General features: G+C 42.1%; 1 protein-coding gene across 7 annotated transcripts in view; it reads right to left on the reverse strand.

Moving 5' to 3' along the window:
* Positions 1-26,204, reverse strand: part of LOC126045167 (ATPase family AAA domain-containing protein 3) — a 41,644-nt gene extending 15,440 nt beyond the window's left edge. For all 7 annotated transcript variants that reach the window (XM_049815889.1, XM_049815920.1, XM_049815899.1 and 4 more), the window contains exons 1-15: positions 25,929-26,204; positions 25,321-25,397; positions 24,561-24,662; positions 23,025-23,084; positions 22,587-22,656; positions 20,872-21,037; positions 20,080-20,149; positions 15,965-16,120; positions 15,691-15,747; positions 14,667-14,792; positions 12,975-13,099; positions 10,564-10,615; positions 9,571-9,641; positions 5,838-6,005; positions 5,134-5,242 (exon numbers count right to left, since the gene is read on the reverse strand). In XM_049815889.1, coding sequence (XP_049671846.1) covers positions 5,134-5,242; positions 5,838-6,005; positions 9,571-9,641; positions 10,564-10,615; positions 12,975-13,099; positions 14,667-14,792; positions 15,691-15,747; positions 15,965-16,120; positions 20,080-20,149; positions 20,872-21,037; positions 22,587-22,656; positions 23,025-23,084; positions 24,561-24,662; positions 25,321-25,397; positions 25,929-26,157 — 1,638 coding nt within the window. In that variant the 5' untranslated portion in view covers positions 26,158-26,204. The remainder of the gene's footprint in view (positions 1-5,133; positions 5,243-5,837; positions 6,006-9,570; positions 9,642-10,563; positions 10,616-12,974; positions 13,100-14,666; positions 14,793-15,690; positions 15,748-15,964; positions 16,121-20,079; positions 20,150-20,871; positions 21,038-22,586; positions 22,657-23,024; positions 23,085-24,560; positions 24,663-25,320; positions 25,398-25,928) is intronic.
* Positions 26,205-27,120: the final 916 nt, after the last annotated feature.

Consider the following 27,120-nt stretch of genomic DNA (forward strand, 5'->3'; position numbering starts at 1 on the left):
TTTTGTCAATGCAGCCCTCCAGCCAGGAGGATTTAGTGTTTTAAAATGGACTAAGCGTTTTCCTGGGATGTGTGTTATGTGCCTCCACAGAATAGAGAGGATGTCTTCCCTTCCTCCCTGCCACTGCATAGACCATAAATTCAACTGTGGAAACTCCTGCAAAGCTGTGCAGTTCACGCTCTGTTGATTTTCTCAATGACTTTCTATTTATAGAAAGCCTCAGGCCCTAGCTGTCAAGAAAGCAAATGGGGGAAGCAGCTGTCCCTTCTGGGAGTAGCTTGCACACACACAAAAATGGTACTGAGCTTCATTTATATTCATACCTCTACCTTCTGCATGGACAAATTTTAACCCATTTTCCCCAGCGCAACTATTCATGTTTTATAACTCAAATCCAATTATGAAATAATCTGAAAGCAAAGTATGTGGGGAGGAAGTGGAGGGATGAAGCACAGATGACAAGTCCAGCCTAGATGACCTAATGGTTCATTTCAGCCAAGAACCAGGGTTTATTTTAACTTGGCTACACTAATCCATATCCTTTGAATCACATTTATAGTGCAAACAGTCTGCTCAAAAAAAGACCCCCAAAACAAAAGCACCTCCTCTGCTCCCACACACTTACTTATAATGTTCCTTCAGCTCAGACCACTATAGAAACATTAAATTCTTCCCATAAGTTGGTCAGGTTTTTATTCTTTTAAATATAAACAAGGTTCAGGGAACAAAAATGCATTTATGTCAGTGGCACACAAGGCAAGGAAATGACAGGAAGCTCACTTCTATCATTTCCACTGGGACATAAAACTCCTGGGAATTCTCTTGAAGTGTTGCCAGAACAATTTTCCAGAGATTACAGCTTGGAATAGTGAAAGGTTGCTTTTCTGACATTTTATCTAAAGCATATCAGTGGGTTTAAGTACAGGGTGCAGAATTAGAAAGTCTGCACATTACTATAAACAGATCTGAAGGGAATTTTTAAGTGTGTAAATGCATCTAATCCATACTATACTCACAAAGGATTAGATATGGGGAATGGAAAAGCACAAGGACAAAAGGCAATGCTCAGTCTTCTGCAGAAGAGATTAAAATGGATTTCTAGCATGCAGACTATTAGCTGTGCCAGACAGCAATATATTTCCCAGCACTAGAGGTTACACCCTCCGCTTTTCTGCATCTTATTTTTTCTGTTTGGTAAATTCAGGACAAACTGAGCCAGACTGAAACAACAGTGAACTAGAACTTCATGTAAATGACAGTCAATCAATTTCAAGCCCAGCTTACAGTGGAATTAAGCCTATGAAAGCTGCAGCTATTGCTCAGGCTTCTAGTTTAACAGAGATGTTTTTGTTGAAAGCAATTTTGGCAGAGCACACCAAAAACATCTTCATGGGAAATGACTGTGAGGCCATGGGACAGCAGAGTGGCCATATGCTGTTGTTCTAGGTTACTCTCAGCAAAAGCGATAGCTATGATAGTTCCTCCTCCTACTGCTTCAGAACTTCACTTTTCCCCAAACCATCTCTGAGGTTCAGTTCTGGCCATAAGAGATGACCCCAGACAAGCTAAGTAGAGCTGATGAGCATCCTAGCATCTCAAAACTCCATTAAGTCCATGATAAATACCTTCCTGTGCTCCCTGTTCATTTCCTCCAGCACTTCTGCAGATTCAGGAATGGAAACAGGAATAACAATGCAGATTCCTCACTGCCTTTCCTAGTACTACCTGTGCTACACGGGTGATTTGATTAGGTTTCGTCACAGAGGTTAGGACCAGAATTGCAAGCAACAAGGCTTCAGTCAGCCTGAAGTAGTAGCATAGACCCTCTGGAACCGGGCAACACTTCACCATAGATTAAGACTGCCATTCTGCTCCCTCTGCATTTGTCTCTGTTGTCCAGACACTGGCTGAAGTTTTGTTCCAAGACATGTCTACAGAGGTATAATGCATACAGACAGCAACACTGCAAATGACTGTTGGGGGAATAAACTCATTAAGAGAATATATAAAAAAAGCTGAGGTGAAATAAGTGACAGGTATGTTGCAATTAAGTCTACACTTTGAGGGTTAGCTCCAAGTCACATCAGGGTACTATGCAAAAAAGCTGAAAGCAAAAGGCAAACAAAATGCTCCCACCTAGCTCTGTGCTCCAGCATCCACAACGAGGAGTTTTCACTGGGGCTTTCTGCTATAATCTTCCCCAGAATGGGTCAACTGAATTTGTTTGTTAAACAGAGACCTTAGGCAAAGTGGATTTCAGCAGCTGTTGTGATGAGCCTATCTAGAAAAGCGTTGGAAGCTTAAACGTCTTGAGACATAGTTGTCTCAAGTCTGCTTTGAGGACTTCTAAAGAGCACTAGGCTCACGACATCTGCTGTTTACCAGCTCTGTAAGGTGTTAATAACATCAGAAACAGAACTGTTAAGAAAGATACCTTGTTCTTCCCTTTTCTTGGCTCTTCCTGCCCTTCATCTTCTCAACTTGTACATCATCTCGCACTCTTCCTGCCTGTGTTGTTAACTTGAAATAATGCTTTGGATGAAAAGAGGTTGGGGGGGTGGGTGGGGAAGCAACTGCAAGTAAGAAACTGAGTAGGAAGTCCAGATGTTCACCTTAACTATAGTCACACAAGAGGCTCCCTAAATCCTCAGGTTAAGCCCTTTTATAGATTCCTTATAGCTCCATACATCAAGGCGAACAAAAGTATAGCTTGCAAACTGGTTAAAATTCAAGGGTGTGTTCATAAAGGTGCTGCTCGCGTCAGGTTATTTCCCTCATCAGCCATCTTTGGCATGCAGCATCTTGAATCAAAAGTTCAGTCATACAGGAGTTTAAAAGACCAACAGTTCAAGAGTTAACAGTCCTATCTGTAGTATATAACCACCATACAGCTGTTGCATCCAACTGAGGGAAGTCTGATAAGCATTTTCTTGAGCCAGTTATGCTGGTTCATATAGCCCCTACCTACCCTGATCCACCCCCTCAGATGTGCCAGGACAACAGTGTAGCTATGCAGTAAACTTGTCTTGCCAAGCTATTTTTAATTCTGATCAGCTCCCTGACCCAGTTCATAGTACAGCCATACAAAGAGATGTACCAGTGCAATGGGATGGATAGCAGAAAGGCAGGAATATGAAGCAGGACTAACACTGCCAGAAATGCTTGTAAAACCGCAGCTTTAATCCTTCCCTGATAGAAGACAGCATTGTAGCAGCTACAAAGCTACCTATAACAAGCTATCTGTTAGCACTGACCCAGGCCCCAAAATACAGATACCATTCAAGAGATCAACTTGCATCAAGAGTACTTAAAACGTCTGCTTACAGCAAGGCTTTTAACCACAGCTACCAAAGTGCCATACCCTTGATACTTTACATAGTAAAACCAAAGGCAGGTCTTAACAAGTCTTGCCACAGTCAAAAGTCAGTGGGCCAAACCTGGCATAAGTGCAGCCTTCTGTAAAGCTCTAGTCAAGCTCCAGTCAGTTACAGCTCTAAATTCCTTGACCCAATGACTGAAAAAGAACCCTGCTGTAGCACTTAGGATCAACAACTCTGGCAGCAGCTCCCAGGGCAGTGTTTAATACAGAAATCTTATCCCTTTTAGGATGCCCTCACAAATCTGCTAGTGGACTGTTTCCTGACAGCAGAGAGGAACATAACCTCCTGCTGCAATTTTACATAGAACCTTGTTTATGGTTCTGGCACTATGAAGTACATTTTAAAAAGTGATCAGAGCAACAACACTAAGGAATTAGTCGCACCCCTCCCTTTCCCTTCCTTCAAGATTACTTAAAAGATAAGTGATAAAGGCTGAGGTCATTCCCAGGGAGTAATGACAAGCTAGGAGATAAGGGGTGATAAAAAGCAACCTGATAAAAAGCAAAGGATCATTTATCACAACTTCTTATTACAGGAAATGCCTGGCAGCAAAGCCTTTCACATACATGGGTAAGGGGGTCTCTTCTACATGAAGAGAAATAAAGAAATTCTACAACAATTAGTGGTCTGCTTTCTCTCCCACATCACCGTCACTCAGTTTAAGACAAACACCCTAGGTCTTTATCCTGAGTTTCAAAATCAGAAGCCCACAAAAAGCATAGCTGTACTTGGAAAAAGCACAGTCATGATCTACTGGCTCTGTGAAAGGCAGAATGGCCCAAGTTTCTGGTCTTTCTTGCCACCTGTCAGCTCTCCAAAATGGTGTCTGAACACATGCTAATTGGACACCATGGCAGTCCACCTAACACCCATCAATATGCACTACCTTGCTCTGAATCTCAATTACTTGTCAAGCATCTTGCTAAGCTTCTTGACTGAACTGGTAACAACACTAATCTGGTATGTTTTCAGGCAGTTACAGAAGAAAAACAAATTAAAAGTAAATAAAGCTTTATATACATTTTCAGATGACAGCACACATTTTTACAATATCTGAAAGGAAGCTGACATTATTAAGTTACATGACATAAAATTTGGAGCATATTCCTTAAATTTATATTACTAGCTTATAAAGATACGCAATCCAGTAAGAAACTGGCAGCTGTGACAAAACAAGGTGAAAGCCTGATTAAAAAAAAAGTACTTAAGGTTGTCAAGCATGTGAACAAGTGCACTCAAAGAGATGGCATTTCTTATTTCTACATAGGTGCCACCCATGTAGAAGTAGCTAGCCTTTTCAGCTTCATTTTCCAGTTAGTTTTGTTCCTTCAATTACTCAAGTTGCACTAAAAATGTGTTAAGAACAAAGTAGGGCAGTAGGATGTTATAGTGTCCTAATGCTATCATACCTATAGGCAAAAACATTAGGTTTCTCTTTTACTGAGTTTCTTGAGCTGGAACATGAGTAATGACCAGCATGATTTGCCAAAACCCATTCCTAACTCACTCGCTTTACTTAAATTCAGTAAGGGATTTCCCATTAATGATTATAAAAACTGTTCCTATTTATGAGATGAGGAATTATGCTGATATTCTCACACCCACCCCAGAGCTAGCAGCGTTCTAGCACTACCGCATGGACATAAGGAAACTTCCAAAGCAAGACGAGATCTGAGACCCCAACATCAAACACTCAAACCTTCCAGAAAGGGAAAACAAAACAAAGAAGCCCAGTGATAAAAGCCCTATTTACCTGCCATGCCACAGCAAGCTGAGAGATCTCTCGGCCAGACATGCCTTCTGTCAACCTGGCAATCTCTGAGCATTTCTTCCCATAGTCAAACTGGGCCAGCTTCAAACGTCTAAAAAGCAGAAGAACAAGGATTATTTTACATGCAGCCACATGACAGAACAGGAGGGTGAAGGAGTCAGAGGTAGGCTTTGTAAGGAGCAACACTTACAATGAAATCAAAGATCAGATCGGATCAATCTCTGTAGAAAGATCCAGCCTGAGTACAGAAGTTGTTCTCCTGGGCCCAGAAAGCCTGATTTTTTGGCACAAAGAAATGTGCGTACCTAGATTAAGACCAAAAAAGTGCAAGACTGCACAGCACACAAAGAAACGAGTCACTTGGTCCAATTTGCCTCTTAAGCCAAGCAAAGACAAGTGCTTGGATATGAGGAATTCCAACAGCGTTCCTACTTGCATTATTGCCTCCAGTGCAGTAACTGGTCTCCTAAATTTTAAGGGGATAACATACCATGGCATGAAATTCTAGGATGGCATCTTATCCTGTAACAAGATAGCAAGAGGCATCTCTCCAACTCTTACCTGTACTACTTGCTTAAAGTGGGTTTATAGATAGTGTGACAGAATACACAGAAAAGGAGATAAAGAAAAACAATTAAAAAAAAAGAGAATCCTATAGGGTTGAAGAGTTTTGCAGAGATACTCACTGTTTACCCTCTGTGGCTGGCTTCAAGACATGCCTATCAAAATACATTCTCACAAGCCGCTCCCGTTCTTCTAGCTGGGGCAGATCAAAGTTCACCATTTCATCTATACGGTCATTGATAGCCCAATCAAATTGCTCAGGCTGGTTGCTTGCTAAAACAAGCATAAACCTGGAAGTATGAAAAGAGAGGAAAGACTGAAAAACCCATAAAAATAAAAATCAAGGAAACAGTCTGAACATTGGGAACTGCCATGGCCAGTATCAAAGACATTTCATCACCTGACATATCTGAAGATTTCCTTAGAAACAGCTTTGTAACAGCATCCAAAGTGACATACTAAAATGCAGCATAGTTTAAACTCTTTAGAACTGAAATGCGTTTAACTCAGTACTTAGCCTTCCAATACCAGCCTTCCCTAGTCTGTCCCTGCCACAGAAGCCTAATTTATCACTTTACCCACAAGCTCCCTCAAGTTAGGAATATCACAAACATTTAGCAAGAGTACAACCTCCCAGAGACCTCTAAGTTTGAAACCTTGGAATAGGGCTGGACAACACGGAGAGATATCCATAACAAATATCTCCAGTTTAAATCCCAGTTTGGGGAGCTGACTTCAAGCTGCTAACTGCATAGCACCCTAGAATCATGAGGCACTGTCTTAGTCCTGCTTTGAAGGTATGAATGGCTGCCAAACTGAAAGCCAACAGCATTACTGAAACCTCAGCCAGCTCAACAAGCTGCAGAGCATTGAATGGACTCAATCTGGCCTAAGAATAAGAGGAGTGTACCACTGGCATGTCTGTGTATGGGAAGGTCATTCTTCAGCAGCTGGTAAAAGTCGTTTCCTTCAAGCAAGCCTGATAACACGTTCCTGCTACCAAGTCTAATGCGTGCAGAAAGAGAGACATTCACAATGGGTACCATAAAACAAAGGTGGTTTGTTTTACCAAGCTTTGCTCCATGGTACAGATGTGCTAGCTTCCAGGTCCTGCTCTCTCCTGCTGCATTTTGAAGCCAGAAGCTCTTTCTTTTGCTATGTAATAATGGTTCTTCCCCCTGCCGATTCTACTGTAATGATTTAACTGATGTTACCACCTTAACAGTGCATTACAATTTGAAATGTTTTTTTTTTTTTTTTTAACCACAGCTATTGGAATACTGATATTCTTGCAGACTATTTAAATCCTAGTCTACAGGTAGCTGTGTTCTTTGCCATCATTTCTGACGATAACTTCACCAACCCAAGAGCCACGCAGGCATAAAACTGTTCTTTTTCTACCAACAAGGACTTCCACCAAACCCATGCAGAAACAGCTTGGATAAAGGGTTGATGTACAACCTGACATTCAGGCCTTGCTCATTTCTATTGTGAAAAATGATACAAATGAGCAAGAGATGCAGGCACAGTCAGCTACGCAGCAAGAAGATGCAGAAAGTTCTTTGGGAAGTTTAAGCCAGGAGTTCACAATACTTAGTACTTAAGTTACGTTGGTGACAATTCACTGGTAAAGTAACAGTACTCTTCAGGGTCTCACCAAAACAGCTAGATTTACATGCACTATTAGACTTATTCAAGTGAACTCCTGTTCATGGATACAGGACTCCTTATTGCCCAAAGCAGCAATAAGGCTGTTCAGAAGTAAAAAGCAGTGCATGAATCACAAGGACATGTTCAGTCTCCTAGAATGGCTCACAGTTTAAATTCAGGTTGAATTCAACGTCTGACAGAATGACAGCCCAGCTGTTTTGAGTGGAGGCATAGCACCCACCAGCACCAAACAAGCATACCCAGAGCTCTGCTAAGGTAGTTTAACATCAGAGGAAAGAACCGTCCCCTTAACACCCCCTTGCCAGTCATTTGCTTGCAGTGCCATTATAAATCTGGTCAAAAACATAACTTTGCTAGATCCACATCAATGAGACATCACAAGTCTGAGAAGGACTTTTTCCTAGAAAAAGGGGGAACTATCTAAAGCTAAAACATACATGTTATTGTTCTTAAAAGTTCTGCAGTTCCATCTAAACATCTTTATCATTTTTGCAGGTACAGGGCAAAAAACATTTCTAGCGATCACCTAGGAGCTCAGGATATCTAGTTTTCATCTTGGAAAACAGTATTTCTATCTTAAGCAACATTTGCTCTGGGTCCTGCAGAACATATGTATTTTGCCAATACATATTTATTACATTTATTCTTGCAAACAGGAAGTACAACATCATTTAAATAATAATTATACTCAACTCGGCATTTATAGTGCAATTCTATATATCATTTCAGAAGAGACTCCCTATCCTCCCAAAGAGAAAACCAAGGATCTTGCAAGGTTCTTGCAGGCTCAACACCTTGCTTTCTAGCAATCTACTCATTTTGGAAAGTCACACCTTCCAAGGCACCTCACTGTGACAGAGAAGGGTACAGAGAAGCTATATACAAGCAACTATCAGTTAGAGCTGCACTGGTTTTAACAAGTTCAAGAGAGACCCCATGGGCAGAAAATGCCCTGCTGTTGTCCTGAAACAATGACCTTCTAGAATATTTATTTCAATGTCATGAGGTTACTATAATAGGTGTTTTACTACAAACTAAGGGAGCCATTCATCACTGCGAAACTCACCTTCCCACATAAAGAGACAACTTTTCTTTTACAAAGAAATTGAGCAAACAAGAAGTTTAACAACTAAGTAAAGTTCATGCACACACAAAAAAAATCAAATCAAAGGTTATTTAAAAAAGGTCGAGGAAAGGTCACCTCTTTATTATGATAGCCAAGAAATGGCTCTTGTTAAAACTAAGCAGTGCTCTCCAAGAAGTTAACATTAATGTGACAAAGTGAGCGTGGATGGATTGGCAGTGAAATTCACACGCATGCATCTGTCAAGTCAGCCCTGCAATCATCTGTGTTTAGCAAATCTATTAGCAGCCATGAAAGAAACAGCTCTGGGATTCCTACATTTACCCGCAACGTTACACACCGACATAGGGAGCAGACAGCTCATGCAAAAGAAATGGGATCAGATTTAAACTCATTTGCCTCAGTTTCAAACCCACCCCCACTGCACACACATGCACAGCATAGAAAGAGGCCACTAAAGCACTGGAGAGGAACAGCAGCTGAAACAAGCACCTGCTGATGCATTTTTTAGGAGACCGTGAAACATCCAGACAGTATCAACCCTGCATTCTCTTTTGTGATACTGATTTTCATGGGCCCCATACTGTCCTTGCATAAACAACAGTAACTTATCAAGAAAGAGAATGTACTCATTAAGACAATCAATATGTTCAAATACCATCCCTGTTTCAGCAAGCGATTCCCCTACAGTGCTGGAAGGGAGCCACACACAGTATGGATGATACATGAAAGGGAACTGCTCACCACCACATACCACATGCAGAGGAAGCATTGTCCTGAAAGGCAGTTCAAGATCCCTTTTGCGCATCTGCTAACACGGGCCAAATGAACACCCTTTTTACAAGCACTGATCTCTACCCCGTGTACAGCCTTTCTGAGTTCTAATTTCCAGGTCCCAGGAAGAAATAAAGGAGGAACAAGGGAAAATCAAAAATTCAGTATATAAACTGAACTAGGGATATTCTGTGCAGATTTTTTCAAGTCCTTAGTAGCACAGATCATATATTTCCAACTTTCATTTGCACACCACAGACCCCTTACAGACTTTCCTCAATTCAGGGAAATATCAACTGCTGTAAGGGCTGAAACTGGATACTTACTTGTTGCTGTGCTGCCCTGTTCTGTGCAGGAATGCATTTAAAGTTGCTCTGAGATCTTCACTGATTTTCTCCTGCAAAGATGAAATCCAAAGGAAGATCAACTGCTTGGCGACCTAAGACAGGTCACAGCTTTAAGCAGCATTATTGACAAAGTGAGTTCTGTTATTGTCAACTATTTGCATTACAGTAGAATCCAAAAGCACTATAACACCTTGGGGAAAAAAAAAAAGGATCAATTTATATATCCAGGAAAAAGGTTAGGAATTAAAGCTTCCAGCACAGAGATTAAATATTTACCCACAGTCATTCAGTGATTCTCTTGATTTCAAACCCAAGGCTCTAACCATTGGCCCAGGTGGCCTTCCCTGCTGAACACTATTTTAGCTGGGAAGTCCATTAAGGTACTTACAGGAAAATAATCCACAGCAAAGAATTCACTTACACATTCAAAGTCATCTTCAAGGGATAGCTCTTTAAATAGACTGTTGGGATTCAAGTAGCAGGTCCAGATTCAATGTACAATATGGTGACTTACTTTGAAAATATAAATCATTTGTATGGGGGAAGATGCTAGCATAGCTTTGTTAACGTAGTGAAAAGCAGTTGTTACGAAAACCGCCCAAGATAAGTATCTGTTGGGACCAAAAACCCAAACCCTGCAAGGTATCAACTCTGCAGTGTGAACAATCTTCTCTTGTTTTCAAGATAAGGCTCTTTCTTTCCTACTGCCCAGTCACTTCCAAAACCTCCAAAAAGATTGTGTCACACATCTCTTGTATGGAGGAATTCTCAAGTCACTCTTGAGATGCTCATTCTATTCAGTTGCAAGATGCTAATTTCTTGTCTCTCCATCACTGAATTAGGTGAGTAGTAAGGCACTTGCCAGTTTTACTCTTTTGCCTGTTGAAGCTAGTTTATCAAGTTAAACAAAAAGGCTGTCAGCTGACTAACTCGGCAGCATGCACAGGTAATGGACATAGAGAAAGTACTTACTGTTGCCCTCTTCCGTAGAAATGCATCCGCTTCATCCACAAATAGCAAGAGGCTGTAAAAAGAAAGCACTACACAGTAATAGGAGACAGGTAAGTGAGGCTCAAATAGCTCAAGGATTCTCCTGTCCCACTATCAGGCACCCATAACTGTGACCAGCTGTAAACCCCAAGGATTACACAAGCAGATTCATTTCTTAAGGCAATAATTCTCAGCTAAGCTACAGCAACTTTTCCATTGCAAGCACTTGGCCCATCCCAACAGTTAACTAAGAGGTATTAGCTTAAAACACCTTAGGCCATAAATCTGTCTCCAGGCCTCTGGAGTTTTGATTCCTGCTGTGCAGAAGCAGACTGAACAGGAGCAATTCTAGGGCACAGGACCTTAACTTCCTCCAGATTTTTAAATATAGATGGGAGTTTTCATAGGCACGGTTTGGCAACGGGCTTGTATCTAGCAATACTGGTATGTTACTGCCAAGTTGGAGTAGCACTTTGAAATTTAGACTGGCTCCCCAAGTGTGTGTGAGAGTGCTTATTTTACCATTCCCTCCTATTTAGAGAAATGTGCGCAAGGGTACAAGAGAGGTACACAAGCATACAAGAAATCTTGGTGACAATGGCATTTCCTGCCATTTTTCTTCCTTGTATCATTCTGAAAACCTCAAACCAGAGTCCTCCCCTGCAATTTGCTTTGTTATTTTGGGGGGTTTCTCCTTTCCAAACTGCACTAGCAATAACACAATGGTTTTACTACTTGTGGAGAAGTGAATTAATAAAGTCAATGAATAATTCACAAAAATAAATTCATTTATAACCCAAGGGTAGTGCTCTTCCCAAGAGACAAAGCATATAAAGATGTTTATCAATAACAGAACCAAGTTGCTCATAAAGCTGTCACAGCTTGTATTACCTTCTCGCCTAGCTTCAAAACCAGCTTTCTTTCAAGGGATTTCAGAGCCCATTAACATCTTTTACTCAGCTCCAGCTTTTCTGAAAATATTCTCAGCTACAGTCTGCAGAGGAGTGTCTTCTATCACAACGGCTTTCAGCTAATAAAGGCAACACAGAACTAACAGCTAACATTGTTGGATACCCAGAATAAAATCTGCTTAAATACTTCAACGTTACTAGAAGTTAGAATATTGATGTATATGGATACGTGTAATCTTTGATCACGACTTTCATAAGATGGCTATCTGAAGCTTATGAAGTTCAAATGCACAGAAGTTTTTATCAGGACAGAGAAATTCAGGCCCAGGCAGTGTTGTGAAAGAAAACTCTAGTGAAAGCATCCAGCAGTCTTCGTCCAGTTGAGTATCTTCATATCTCTTCCAACTTCTTTTTTCTAAGCTCACTTTAATTATTACACCTTTCCTTCTCTAACTCCTCAGGGTAGGAGAAGCTTAAAGAGTTTAAATCCTTAGGACATCTACTCTGCATATTTTGGGGTTTTTTTAAAGGGGAAATAGAAACATTTAGATGATGAATGCAGCAAGGATTAAAACAGACACTGGAAAATAATGCCCATCTAAAGCAATCAGAGAACACATAAATCACCAGTTAGCCACATTTACAGAAGACCTGCGATCAAAACAGCACAAAAACCCAAACTGACACCCACTGCAAGTACTCTATTGAATTTTAATATCCTGGCTGGACAAGCAAATTCTTAGCTACCTCTGGACTGCAAAAATCCATTTACACTAGTATGAACAAATTAACTACTCTTACAAAATCAGCAAGCCAAGATTCAGCCTCAACATGAATGCTTTTCTGCAGATAAAAGTTTGCTTTTAAAGGTGACTGAAAAAGCACAGCAGCTTGTGACTTTTACACCTATCTAATATCAATGCCTTTAGCATCCATCTCCCCCTTATCCTCTTTTATTTCTTGTAATTTGCTACTTCTGCTTGAGACTCAAAAGTAAACAAGAAGCTGGATCCAATATCAGAGCCTAAAATCTGAGCAGTCGCAACAGGGAACATAATATCCAGAGACCGTAAACACCTGGTTGCACCTCCTTTTGTGCTATGCCTCCTAACTACTGTCAGAAAGCTAATCACTCTGTAAGAAATGTGTCCCAGCCTTCAAGCAAGCAATATCTCTCCACCTGCCTGGTGAGATCAGCAGAGAGTCAAGCAATGACTGATCTGGCAAATCTGAAGTAAACGAGAAGGGTTTGAGGGAGCAAAAGAGCAAAAGTTTTCAGCCTTTTAAATATCACTAAGCAAGCAGCAAGAATTCAACCATTCCAGGAAAACTTTAGGAGATGTTATGCCTGGTCAGTATTACCTCATCTGTACAAGAGTATCATTCAATAACAAACAGAGATCAGGGGTCTGAACTACATCGTTGCAGTGAGTTTCTCTGAGCAAGAAACCGAATTCCGTATTCAGAGGAACCTCTACTTACCCTCTCCTACTGGTGTTTGCCCAGTCAAAGAGCTTATGCATGGCAGTAACTCCTTCCCGCCCCATGGGGGCAACATCACCACCTGTCATGATGGCATAATCCATGCCCGAGTGCACAGCTAATTTCTGGAAGGAAACAAAAACAGTGAGTTAAACACTCTCTTTCACTGCAAGACCACGGAAGAGGAGGAGGGAAATAAAAGTAGTTTAGTCCTATCAGCATGCTTATTTGCAGAGGGAAAGCATGCTCTTAGAGAAGAGAATACTACTTTAGTCACTTAGGGGCAGCTTTCACCACTGCTCTGAATGGGAATGAAAGATGGAAGTTTAGTCTTGTGGCACTGCACAAAATTTTAATGCTCAGAGTGCTTAGACCTTCATCTTTAACTTCTGTATTGTTTATTTCTTCCACTGTTTTCTTCATGGTCTAGTTTATAACAGGATTCTACTCTCTCTCAGATGCTTAACTAATACAACTCTCAGAAAATTTTATTTCTTAAAAAAAAAAAGTTAAAAGCCTGGAATTAAATGGTCAGTGAACCTGATGAGTATTTGGACAAAATGACAGAATTTTCCCTTTGTGTTTTAAAGCCTGCCTGTGTTTTAAAGCCAGACTCATTGGTATGGTGACTACTAAGTGAAAGGTTTTGATGAAGCTCCTGAGGCATGCTGGAAATACCTTCCTTAAGCCTACAGGTAAAAAAAATTAAAAAAAATCCTCTTTGATTTTTTGCTAGGACAGAAAATGCAAGTCTATCCATAAAGCAAGTTTGACAGGATGTAGCCAACATTAGCCAAGTGTATCAGAAGAGCCTATGGCTTGCACTGACCAAAGTTTGCTTAGGCTGTCACGTCACTGCAGGGCAGAACTATAGCCTTGGCAATGCCTCCCTCTACTTCAGCCCAAACAGGTCTACTAACAGCCATGTAACATTGTAATTAAGGTCCCAGCTTAAACCTGCACTCCATCTCACTGCAACATCTCAGTGGCAAATTAGCCCACAAACGCCTGTATCTGCAAGAACAGACTTCACTAGCATTTGAAGCCAATAAATAGGAAGATCTCTCTCTCTCTCCTCCATTTCAGAAAGCAGTTCACAAAGCAGCTACCAATTGAGCTCTGCCATGGTAACAGACAGCAGGCTGAGTTAACATACTATTAGCTGACCCAGACCTGGCTATCCAGTTCTGCCGAGTGAAGAAAAGTCATCTGAAGGTTAAAATGAACAAGTCGGCCCAAGCAGATCAGCAACAGCCCCACAAAACATGCTTAGCTGAATCCAACCAGTTACCCGCTATGCAGCAGGAGGCTGAAAAAAAGCTTTGCTCTGCCCATTAAAACCACCCAGTTCCTGCTACTAATGTTTAGTGTTTTGTATCAGCCCAAAGCTGGAAGCTTTAACAGTTGCATCCAAGTGTGTTTACATCTGTCTCAAGAATCCTGTCATACAGGATCCTTTTCCAGATGGAAGGGCTCTTCTGCCTACACTTAGCAGTAGAACTCAAGTGATTGTACTAATTTAAAGCTGAAGCAGGCTGGATGCCCTTTCTTCCCTTCCCAACAGAGACCCAAGAACACAATGTTTATGCAATACTACAGCAACAGATTTCAGACTAGGGAGGGTGCTTGGACCCTGAAGTTTTCAGAGCACCCCGCAACATGCAGGTTGTCAGAGTCTTGGCGGGGTTTTACCTTGGCAAAGAGTGTCTTTCCAGTGCCAGGGGGACCATACATAAGAATATTCCTGTATAGGCTTTTGTTCTTTTTTGTATTTCTTGTTGCTATGGCAATGTCTCTCACACGTGCTTCTAACTGTGGCTGCAAAAAAAGGGTTAAACTTAAGGAACAGAAAGTACCAACAGACCTGCATCTATCAGCTTCACAGATCAGTACCAGCAAGAAGTAGGCAGCACTCCTACAGTCTCAAGCTTTTAAGCCTTAACTTCAGCTGCTTCTTACTTCAGACCAGGGTCATTTCTCCCTCTATGTCAGGATTTACTCAATTTAAAGTTCTGCCCACTTGGCTACAATTCTTTTATAAGAAAAAGCAGCAGTGCAGTAACTACTGTAAGAACTGATAAGACCTAAGTATTCACTTCCTACTGGATGCCATGGGGGGGATATGTCAAAACATAAGCAACTCTTTGCAGTACTAATTCTTTCATGTAAGTCATAAACATTCATGTTCTTACTTATTACTGCATTTGTAGAGATAATGGGAGGAAGCTGCTTCCTGCAGGAGCATTTTCTCTCAGCAGCTTCAAGAAGCACTTAAATTTGCCTCATATCCAGGAATCAAATATACAGAAGCAGCCCTAATTAGCAAGTTAAGAACCATTCACAAGATGGGCAAATGCTTATGCTTCTTTGGCTTTTTGACTTACAAGCAGATCTAGGTTCAGTAATCCTTAACAGATTAGATGAAACAAGTGGAAGTCTGTATATTAACATGCTGACTACAGAGAAAAAACTGTAGCAGGGCAAGAACTGAACTAAGACTTCCAGCTGCTTTGCACAGAGAAAAAAAGGTTAAGAGAGTGCTTAAAACGTGTCACACTGAACACAGGAGCTTATTTACAGTCTCAGTGCCCTGAGGGTGCTATGTCTCCAGAATTACTGGAATTACAGCTTTTGAAGTGAGCTAAGGAAACAGCCGTTCTCATTTAGATTCCAAAGTCATCCTTCACAGACCAAGACAGCAAAATAGAGTACTCACACTGAGAACAACTCCTTCAAGGGCATCCTGAGCCTTGCTGGTAAGACGTTTACCAACCTGGAGAGGACAAATTCAATTACTGACATGTAGATACCAACCACAGTTTTGACAACTCACCTAGACAAGGTCATATGAAATGACAATGATCTCAGCCCACCTAATGCTATCTCCAATAGCACTTTTATCCACAGAGCCATTGACAGCTCCCTGCCTGACACAAAGAGTTTTGCATCCCCATGGCTGAGTGCAACACAAAACCAAAGCTAAACTTTACCTTGATAGGATGCTTCAGTGCCTCCAGTACAGTAATGCGCGAGGTTTCTCTCACCAGGGAAGGTTTGCCCAAACGTGCTTCTATGTATCGCCCTGCTACTGCAGTGGCATTCTTGGCAGAGTAAACACCCACTGCCAGCAGGGTTAGGCCTGCCACCTGCAAAGAAAAGGGGGAAACGCTATTGTGTGTAGCATGCCCTGTGGTGGGGAATAAAGGTTCAGGACAAATGCTGACCAATAGGGGTTTACTTTTGGTAAGATGTTTTATCACTGTTCAGTCAAGGTCTTACATTCCCTATTCATAGGGCATTTAGCGCTCTTGCATCTCACAGTGTGAAAGGCAGCGGAAGCACAAGTAATGCATATAGTCATATATCCAGAAGTACGCACTCCCTGCTCAAAACGTGTGTGGCTTTTCAAACGTTTAACTGAGTAGAGTATGCATTAAGACAAATAGCCATCAGGCTTTGCTACAAACCAGAGTTACAAGCCTCCTATGAGAAAACAGCATCTCTCATGATGCTGAAGCTTTAGCTTCCAGTGTTATGGTCAGAAGCACATTGGGAAAGTGGCGTGGTTTCGGGATTTTTTGGGGGTATTCTGTGCAAGCAGTTAAGAATAAGCCCTCATCAACCAGGTGCTGTCTGCCACGCTAACCCTCACCATAGAAGAAAACGTATGCCGAATTAAAGATGCTAAGACAAACATCTGAACTGTGGCTGCCACCAAGGCAGTACAGAGTAGGGAGCAAAAAGGACTAGCCAGAGTACACCTGCTAAAGGTGAACAGTCATGCCAGACCCAACACAACAGGAAAATAGGTACTCAAGAGGAGCTTCAAAGCCAAAACCACCACGGGAATTACCATCACTGCATCAGAGACTGTTATTTCAGAAACCCCAGAACATGAGACATTCCTATCAATTTGCCGGTGAAGCAGAATCCAGGCTTCTCTGTGGTTTATGGTTGTGGCTTGGTTCAGCACTACATTGGCTCATATTAAACCAAGAGCCCCGCAGGCAGCTTCTTCCACCATAGCTAGCTGTCAAGAATAGACAAGGAGCTGCGCTGACAATACTAAAGACACTCCAGGAGGTTGCTAAGAATAAAATTTCAGGACCGGATTTGAAAGCAAGACTTTACAGAAATCTTTAGCATGTATAGTATTGTTTCCTTAATACTCAGAGACCGATAGCACTGATAAATTTTTTAAAATGTCACTTAATGTGCACAAACATAAGCCTCCAGTTCCATCTGTCTGTACATATGCAAGCGAGTCAGTTGATTTATCAAAAGTCCTATTCACCTGAAAATGCAAGGGAACAAGGGACATTACTTTTAAACCGAGAGGTGTTTGGAAAGAGGCCAACTGTTCCACACAGTTCTGAGTGCAAGTAATCAGTTGTGGTCAGCTTACAGCTAGATGCCAATAATTCCTACCAGAGCAAGCCCAGATAGACAAAAGAGCAAGCTGCAGCATTGCTTTTACAGTAAGCAGACTTTTACTACAAGTACAGAACACGGTCAAAAGCCTCAAGGACAACAAGGATGGCATTGTTAAATAAACCACGTGACACCATATGTTCAGTTTCACTCTGCTTGAACATGTGACATCACCTTTGCTTTGGATGGAAACATGAACAGTTCAGAATTGTGAGTTCCAAGATGAAAAGAGTAAGATTACTTCCACACCTGATTTATCTCAGTTTACAGAGACTTTAGAACACAAAAGAGACTCCCCCTTTTTAGCAGCCTCCCTCTAAAAACAAGGTACCATGAAAAATGATCTCATGCACTCTTATAGCATCTGCTTTAGCAATATCCAGTACTAAGCAAAGTTACAGGTTGATACATCAGATCCATCCAGGCAGAAAGAAGTATTTCAGACTTTTGGACTTCACTGAGTTCATGATACAAGATACAGAGAAATACAGCTTTAAGACTGACAGCTATGTATCCAAACAGGAAAATTACTCGACTCTCACATTCACAGAAGAACCCAACTACTATGCCAACTCCACAAATCAGTCTGATTACAGCGCCTATCTGTTTATCATGAAGTATCTAGCAAAGAAATGGATCTCTGACTGATAAGCAAAGTGAATTCCACTAAAAAACCCCAACAAATTCAAAAATCTTTGAGCAGAACCTTTGGGCTTCTGCTTGGATGGGAAGAGGCAGAAAAAAGGCAACCCTTACAGTAGACAGGAAGAGCTGAAAATCCATCCAGGGCTAATTTAGAGGAACCCTAAAATAACTGGCTAATTCTTACCTTATAGTCACTTTTCAAAGCAACAGAAAATATGTGTTCCAGCTGTGTTACCTCCTTTCCAAAAATATACTTACTTTTTTTTTTTTTTAAGCCAGATGTCCCAAATTCACAAGACAAGAGCTTGTCAGAGGCAAAAATGACCATAATGCAGGAAACCGGTATCTGGGTCAAGAGAATATGCAGCTAAAAGCACCAAGCACTAATCTGCAAAAGGCTCTGAATAGTGCAGGCATTCCAGGTACAGCCTACAGATTACAAAAGGATTCACTAAACGCATGTCTTGTTCTCCCCAGCGCACTCAGGCAAAGTGTCTTTTATATCAGCCTGTGTGTATAAAACCAGAGGGTGGAGCAGATGGTGGTGACTGACTTAAAGCAAAACATCCATTTTAACAAGCCATACTACTAAAAATATATTTTCACTGTAAAGTTTTAAGTAGTACACTGAGAAACAACTTTATGTCCATAAGAAGCCACTACCATGCTCTTTTGTCCCATGAAAAGATGTTAGTCCAGCTTTTAACTTATTTTGCACACCTAACAGTTCTCCAAGTGCTCTCTAGGCTACATCAAAATTAGATATAAAGTTGTGAGATAAGCAAAGTGAGTTTTAGATCATGTCCTGCAAGGTCTTGAAGTTCCAGAGACTAGCGGCGCTCTTTATAGATGAAAATGGTACCCTCAAGCGTCCTGATCACAGAGAGCTGACAGTCTGCTATCCACCTGGGATGAGAGTAGCAGGCAAGTTCTTGGCAGCTAACTTGGTGGGAAGAAATTGCACTCAGAGACAGAATGCACGCAAAAGGGGAATGCTGAAGAATTTCTTTCTGTAGCCTTAAAATCATATTATAATTTATAGTATAATTTAAAAACAAAACAAACTTTCATGATGCATCTCTTACTGTTTTCTGGGGGAATATTCTCAGAATATTCTCAGAAATTTTTTACTGTAAGGGGTACGTAATAAAAAAATTTGAGACCACTGGTTTAGAGGGAAAAAACCCCTTTTGTGTCCACCAGATCAACTATTACACATCTCCAATACAGCTTCCCTAATATTCCTAAAAAAAAAAAACCAAACAAAAAAACCAACAACATTTTCAGTTTGTAGTTTAACTGCAAACATACAAAAGACATCAGGGGCGGGAGGAAATGGGGATTAGATCCCTGTTCCCCAAAACCACTGCTGGCAAAGTCATCTTGTAACAGCAGCATTAAACATTTCATAATGCTCTGTTCCCCTATGAACATTTATAGATGTTCGTGCATCATGAAAGTACAATGAACATCAATCATTAAAAACCTGAATGAAAACTTGTCAGCTCAGAGCCCAGTCAAACACAAAATTTGCTTTCAAGATGTCAAAGAAAAAAAAAAAATCTGTGGTTATCTCTAATTGGCTGTTAGGTAAACCCCTTACTCCCCTACATACATAGAGACAGCAAATTCTAGAACAATTTGTGGAAAAAAAATCCCAACCAACCTGTGAAAAAGACTTATCTACTTTTTTCACACATTCTGCATCTATTACTTGTAATAGCTGGCAAACTTTCAGGAAATGTGTTTGTAAAGGTGATGGTGCCTCCAAAGACAAGACAATTATATGCTGTTCATCAAAGCCAGAACTTTTGTGACCAATGAGAAACAAATTATCTATACAGAGAAGACGAGAATTAATCTGAATAAAAATCTGAAGCACAGCATCTCCTTAAATGAGGACTGCAGATAGCACTAAGGGATCAGCAAACTCCTGCAGTGGTTTACAATTTATAAACATATCAAAGAGTCTAACACATATTTACAGACAGACTTTTCTGGAAGTTATCGATACATGTTACAATCTTACCGTGGCCGTAACTTTATCCCAGTCTGTTACAAAAGCACGGAATCCTTCCCCAAAGAGCATCCCAGCTGTCCTATGGTAAGCAAGCAGCAGGGCAAGCAGAAGAGAAAGGGATTTCAAAGACTGAATCGAAGCAATTTACAAGACAACTTTATAACGATCTTCTTCAGAACCAGTCAAAGCTAATTGAGGGCTCACCTGGGAACTGAAACATGAACAAGCATGGCAAATATATTTATAATCATCTGATGTCTATACCTGATCTGGAATTAAATCCAGAAGAGCATTTGGCATTAAGATGATATCAATGTCTCTTTAATACATTATTGGTGCTGAACTGTAATAAAAGGTATTTAATTCTAAAGCTTTTTTATTCAAAATCTCAAAGGACCTAAAACTAAAAAATTACGAACCTCAATGCCCACCCCTTTGGAGACAGACCGCTTTATACCTTCATGGCATATATTCAGAAACAGAAAGGACTCTCAGAGTTTTCAGAGTAATTGAGTCTCAATCTTAGCAAATAAGGCTTGAAGTAATTTGTTAGAAAAACTGTATAAAATTCACAAGTCTATAAATAGTCTCTTTGGTTCACGTTCAGATGACAATGTAGCAAGACAAGTGAAAGACAGGGTTCTCTAATATAATTCCTATTGTTCAGAGTACAAGAGTATACAAACTAACTTTTGATATTCCTCAGAGCTTAGAGGAATAAACAGTAAGGTTTCCTACATGATGGGAGAAATCTGCAAAAGCAGCAAGGCAACCCATGCCCTTCTCCTGGCTTGCACATACTTGAGGGACTCCAACACTGTTTGGCGATGTTCAGCAGCTTTTAAACGGATCTGCTCCCGAATGATGTCTGCGTTCTCCCGCTCAGCCTTGGCACGGGCTCTTGCCTCTGCCTCGACACGCAACATTTCATTCTTATGCCGCAGCTCCATCTCTCGCTCTACAGTAGCTAAAAAAAAAAAAAAAAAAAAAAGGAAAAAAGAGGACAATCTTTTGGGCTGGCTTAATCCCAGGTATCAGGCAGGTGGAAGAGATGCATTGCTTCATCCTGGCTTTGCAACAGCTGTGTGTAATCCCATAGCAGCAGACTTCAAGATCTTAATTCCCTCCCACCCTCCCCCAAAAGGCAGCCAACCAGTACAATATCACAGAAGACAAGACAAGGAATTGTCCCTCTGTGCTCAGAGGGATCACACACCAAATAGGTGGCCTTCTCCAGATGGCACACTGCAAGACAATAATCACGCTTCATTTCTGGAAGTTCATTACCAGAAAAATTGCTCAGGGCAAACTTTAGTCAGAGATGAACTAGACAAAGGATAAAGCAACAGAGAGTGAAAAACCACACTGGTAGGCGCTGCTGCTGCTCATTAACATAATTTCAGAGAGAAAGGATGACCTGCTACAGACAACAAAGGACAACCCTCGGCAAGTAACTACACAGTGTAACATACACTGCTTGTAAGGAAGAGAAGGAAAACAGAGTTGCCTGTACAGTGCTGTCCCAAAGAGGATTTTGGAAGCTCTGTTACTTCAGACGCACAGAACTGCAAAAGACACATTAAGATTGATGTGAATGGAGAATGAATGAGAAACCTAAGAACAACCCAGGAGATGAGGACTTCACAGACAGCACCCTCTATCTTCAGCATCACTGCAAGAAGTCCTGACTGGACCACCTAGCTACTTAATACCTGGTACACATCTCGACACCTGAATGCTAGACAGGTTACCTCAGCGTTCCTATCCTGGTGCCTCTGAGTAGGTGCATACAAGACTAGAATCATCCCCTCCTACAAGGTTTCACCACTGAGCATTGTTACATGGTTGCTGCGATACTTCCCTCAAAGATACCGACAAACACTGAGAGTACACCAGATGGCAGCAAGGAGCGGACAACACAGCAGTCCACGACTGTGTACAGAGCAAATCGGCCTTCCAGCCCCGTTTGGTCATACACAAATTGCCTTACATTTCTAAGACCTGTGCCCTAGTGGAGTCCCACTGGAGTTCTGCAAACCCAGTGATTCTGGCAATTCCACAACAATGAAAAGAAACAAAGCAAGTTTCAGACTAAAACTTCATTACTCAGCTTTTATTTTCTACAGGAAACAGTGGAGACTAGGTGACACGGATTCAGCCGTTCCTCCCAAGAGCTATTTTGTTTCTCTTCCCTCCTCAAAACCGGTTCTATTTTAGATTGTCCCAGTACAAAATCAGAATTTCACTTGCTATATCAGGAGATGCTGACAGTTCATTGGGAAATCCAAGTACCACAGGGCAGACATTTAGGAGTACAGCCACTTCTAAAACTAATCTTGGAAGCAATGGGTAGTTCTAGTACTACTGGGATTTACCCGTTACTTGCCAACATGACATTAACACATGACCCTAATAGAGCATCAACCAATACAGACAAGGAGTCAAAGATCAGTACAGAGAACTCACACGCCCACCCACCCACTCTGTCACTAGCAAGAGAAAAGTTACCAGCTTACCACGCCTCATGGCTTCCTGCTTCTGTACAGATTCTTCCTGCTTCCTCAGATTCTCTTCATTAGCCAGTTGCTACAGGCAGAGATGACAGCAGATGATGTGTTCAAGTTGTAAGAACTCGGACAAGTAGGTATTTGTGTCAACTTAAGTACTAAAAATGTTTTCAAGAAGCTAGTGCTCAAGTTGAAGTGCATTCTCCCTCTCCGCATCTCCCAGATTCATACTCTTAAGCCCATGCTCCTAGCCACTTTGTCCTAATTCCTGACCTTTGATTTGCCGGGCCAGCGCTGTTGATGCCAAGGAAATAGTACAGATGAAAGCAACTGTGCCTAGCATCAGCCATCTGGCCAGCACAATAGGGCACAGTTCCAGATCACCACTTTGACTTAAGCAAGCTACTATACAGTTCCCAGCTGGGTTAGAGAAGGAAGCCATCATACCTGCTGTCGCATCTGTTCATCATAGCGCTGCCTTGCCAATTTGTCCTGGTATTGGGCTCGCTTCAAGATAAAAAAAAAAGTATTCAGAATATAAATATTAGGCATTTAAGAGGGAACCTAGTTCTGAGGGCAATTAGGTTTGGAATGTGCCATAGGGAACCCCCCTTGCCCCCCCCCACCCCCCCAAAACCCAAAACATAAACCCGGGTTTGAATATGAACAGGGCAAAGTTTGGTGCAAAACATCCTCAGCCAGCACCAAAACTCCTCTATGCTGAGAAATCTATATAGTCTGACTTCATTTTAAGGTATCACAGGTATAAAAAAAAAGAACAAGTGTGCCTTGGCCAGAAAAGGAGACTTCGTCTACTGGGAAAAACATGTTTTTCATGTTCTAAAACACATTACCTGGACTGGTGATTGAAAGCAATAGAACTGTCAAGATACGCTGCCTGAACGATCAGCTCTGTTTCTGATTGATTTTCTTATTCCTCATTAATTTCTCTCATTGATTTTCGATTGCAACTGGCAAATAAACCCACGTCACCTACACTCAACTGAAAGTGGTCCGAGGGATGATATTATTCTCTATTCCAAACACACAGACAGCAGAACAGCTTGCACGTTGACTCCTCAACAACTGCAAAGCATGGCACTTCAGAAGTAAATCATGATCAAGTTTGCTCTGACTGCAGATGATGCCCTGTGAACTGCAAGAGTTCAAGAGCTAACTCGTGAACAGAACAGACAATTGTGAAGCCTGCTTCCTGAGCCAGCCCCGTTCAAAGTCCAAACTCTGATGGGATAAAAAGCAACATGTGCCAAATAAGCAGGTTTAGCTATCTTCCCAAGCTACACAATCAATTAATCAATCACCTAATTTCCTGCGCTCTCAAAGTAAAAAGTCACCATATGTGAGCTAGTAGCTTAAAATCTAGCTTACATTTCCCTGATTTCAGTATTATTGCCACTTCAGTAACTCATGCTAAACCACACCAGAAAGCACCAACATTGCTTACAACACAGCCTCTGGTAACTCAGATTTGCATTACTTCTCCTCTTGAGGTATTTTTTCCTGTCTAAAAGATCAAACTTGGAAGAAATAGGGTTGCAGGCTACTTAAGACTGAAATCCAAATAACTTGAGACACTTAATTATCCAGGCTAACAAATATACTTGATAAGACAGTAGTCTTCAACCTTTTAACACCATCAGCTGTTAGACACAAACAGGTGTATCTCAGCATGTCCAATAGCACTTCCCTGAAAGTTTCTTTAGGAAAACTTCAAAGAGCACACACACAATAAGGGTAACTGCTACTACCGGTTCCTTCGGACATTCAAGAATTTGGTAACAAAAGTTCAAGATGACGAAACCGCATATAATTACAAATCAAGTTCACAATTACAAAGCCAGGGTAGAAAATGGGCTCCCCTTTCCCCCGTCCCCCAAAAGGGGGCAATTAATGCATTGTTGCCTTTTCCATAAAGGACAAAAAAAGACCCCCCATCACTTGGCTTCCCCCTCATTCCCTTACTGCTTGATGCTGTTTCGTTTCTTCACTGAGTGTTTTTCGTCTCTCTTCTGCTTGTACCCGTATCTGCTCATTCTTCAGTTGTTCTATGGCAGCCTCATACTCCTATCAAGAAAAAGAGAGAATCATCGCAAATAAGCTTAATACATCATCCTATAGAGAAACACTAGTGACAATTATATGCCAAGAAATCCATCTGTAAGCAGAGTGGTGCCCTGCAAAGCTGACCAATGACACAAGAAAGCTAAAATATGATCATAAAATATGATTGTAAGAAATCTGTCTTGGTTTCAGCTAGGATAGAGTTAATTAGCCATTTCAGGGTTGTATACCATTTATGTAGGAAAAAAACAAACCACAACACCAAACCAACCAACACAAACAATCCCCAAATTCCTTTATAGAAGAAACAGAAGCCTGTCCTCCACCCAACTACTTTACAGTTCCCTGCAGAAAACCCTTGTCATTCCCTAAAAATGGTGGTGATATTCTAGGAGTTACAAAACCACTCGGGAAATGCCATTTGTAAACAAAGCCATAAAATATGTCTGAGAATAAGCCAAATCAGCTTGCACTTCACCTTCCAGACTTTTTCTTTTTAAAAAGGCAAATAACTGTTTATGCCAAAGCTGAACAGCAACAAGAAAAATTTAGCACTCTCTGCAGACTGCTAGAAAATGAGACTTCAACTCATACCCCCCCAGAAACCTGGCAGTTGCCTGAGGTGGGCTATCTGTACAACAGGTGATGAGATGCAACATACCTTAAGCTTTGTTTGCTGTTCCAGCTGCAAGGTCTGCTCTTGCATCTGGGCAAGACTAAGAGCATCTTTCGCATGGCCTGAAATTGAAGGTGGGAAGAGGTTATCAACAGTACAAAGGTCTTTTCTCCAGTAAGAAAACGCTCGGTCTATTCAATCCAACCCGGCGCTAGCCGAGATGGTCTAGCGCGCTGCTCTGAAGCTGTACATTCAACCCTCCCTGCCGACAGACGGTTGGAAACCTTCTCAGCACACCCATGATCTGAAGACAACGGGTTTACCCTGTTGAGAATGTGCTTCCTTCACCTCCTGATGGTGGAACCTGAAGAAAATTCCATCCTCCCCCTTCAGAAGCCCCGGAGGCGATGCTCAGAGAAAGCCAACGACCCGGAGGGCCAACCTCGGGGTCCTACAGGCCGCCGGGCCCCCATCAATAAGCAGCAGCGGCCCCAGAGCCCGAGGTTGCCCGGGCCGGCGGGCAAACACGCTCCGAGAAGGCGGCCCCCCCCACCTCCAGCACGGCAGATACCGACTAACTGTGGCCGGCGGGAGCTGTGAGGCGACCCCGACCCAGCCCCAGCCCCAGGCCCCGACCCCGGTCCCTCACGCACGGGACGCGTCCAGCTCCCTCGCCGCCTTGGCCGCCCGCTCCAGGCCCGTGGGGTCGAAGTTGCTCCATTTGTCCTTGGGCGGTTGACGGTCTCCGGTTCCACCTCCCGCCACCGTACCGGTACCACCTCCTCCCGGGGCCGGTGGAAGGGAGAGACCGGCCGTACCCGGTGCCGCATCCCCTCCACCCGCCGGGGCCGGGCCGCGGTTCAGCCCGAAGAGCCAAGACATGACGACGGCGGCGGCGGCGGCGGCAGCAGCAGCAGCAGCACGCGCGCGGGCGGAGGACGCGCCTCTCCCTGTGCGCCTGCGCGGCGGTGGCGGCGGCGTTTTCTCATTGGACCAGGGCGCCGTCGCTCGTAGCGCGTCACCGCCTCCGGGAAGCGGGAGCTGGGTGAGTGTTTTTTGATGGACGGAATGACGCGGCGGGCTCGGGAAGGAGAGTGGAATCGGATTGGCTGTGGAGTAGGGGAGTGGGCGGGGAGAACTGGGGACGGAGCGCGGAGAGGGTCAAACTAGGGCGGGAGGCGTTCTTCCTTAGCAACGCGAGTGTGGTGGCGTTGCTAAGGGGGGGGGGGGGGGGGAATAAACCCTTATGCTTGATGCAGAGGGGTATTTCACTGCAAATCTGCTCCTAATCACATTTTGGTAATGCAGAAGACGACGTGAAAAAAAGGGAGTGGAGGAAAAAAAGGAAGGAAAGTAGCTGTAAAAGTCAGAAAATAACACCGCTAAAGCTTACAGGTAAAATCCTGCAGCCTGAAATGGTGTAAAGCGTAGAATACAGCCAGGGTCATCTTCAGCACTCAGAAACAGTCATTCAGGTGTCTTTTTTTTTTTTTTCTTCAAATGTTCACATTTCTTCCCAAATGCACACTTGAGTAAGTCTCTCACAGAGTTCCTGCAGAACACTTGATTTTTCTATCAGCCATCTCTTTTATTGTTATTATTATTATTATTATTATTAAAATATTGTTGACCTAGCAGATTCACTGCTTGTTCTAAAAATCAGCATTGGCTCTGCTGTGTGATTCCATGGTGCCATGCGTATGCTTTGGAAAACCAATGCAGTGGCAAAGTAGTTAATGTCAGTTACAGGGTAATATATCCGAAGCACTCCAGCCTTATTCTTCAAAATAAGTGATCGTATTTTACCTGCAGTTTTCTAATTTAAATTTTTAATTTTTCATCTCG

Source organism: Accipiter gentilis, chromosome 1, assembly GCF_929443795.1.
Source record: "Accipiter gentilis chromosome 1, bAccGen1.1, whole genome shotgun sequence".
NCBI classification, from domain to species: domain Eukaryota; kingdom Metazoa; phylum Chordata; class Aves; order Accipitriformes; family Accipitridae; genus Astur; species Astur gentilis.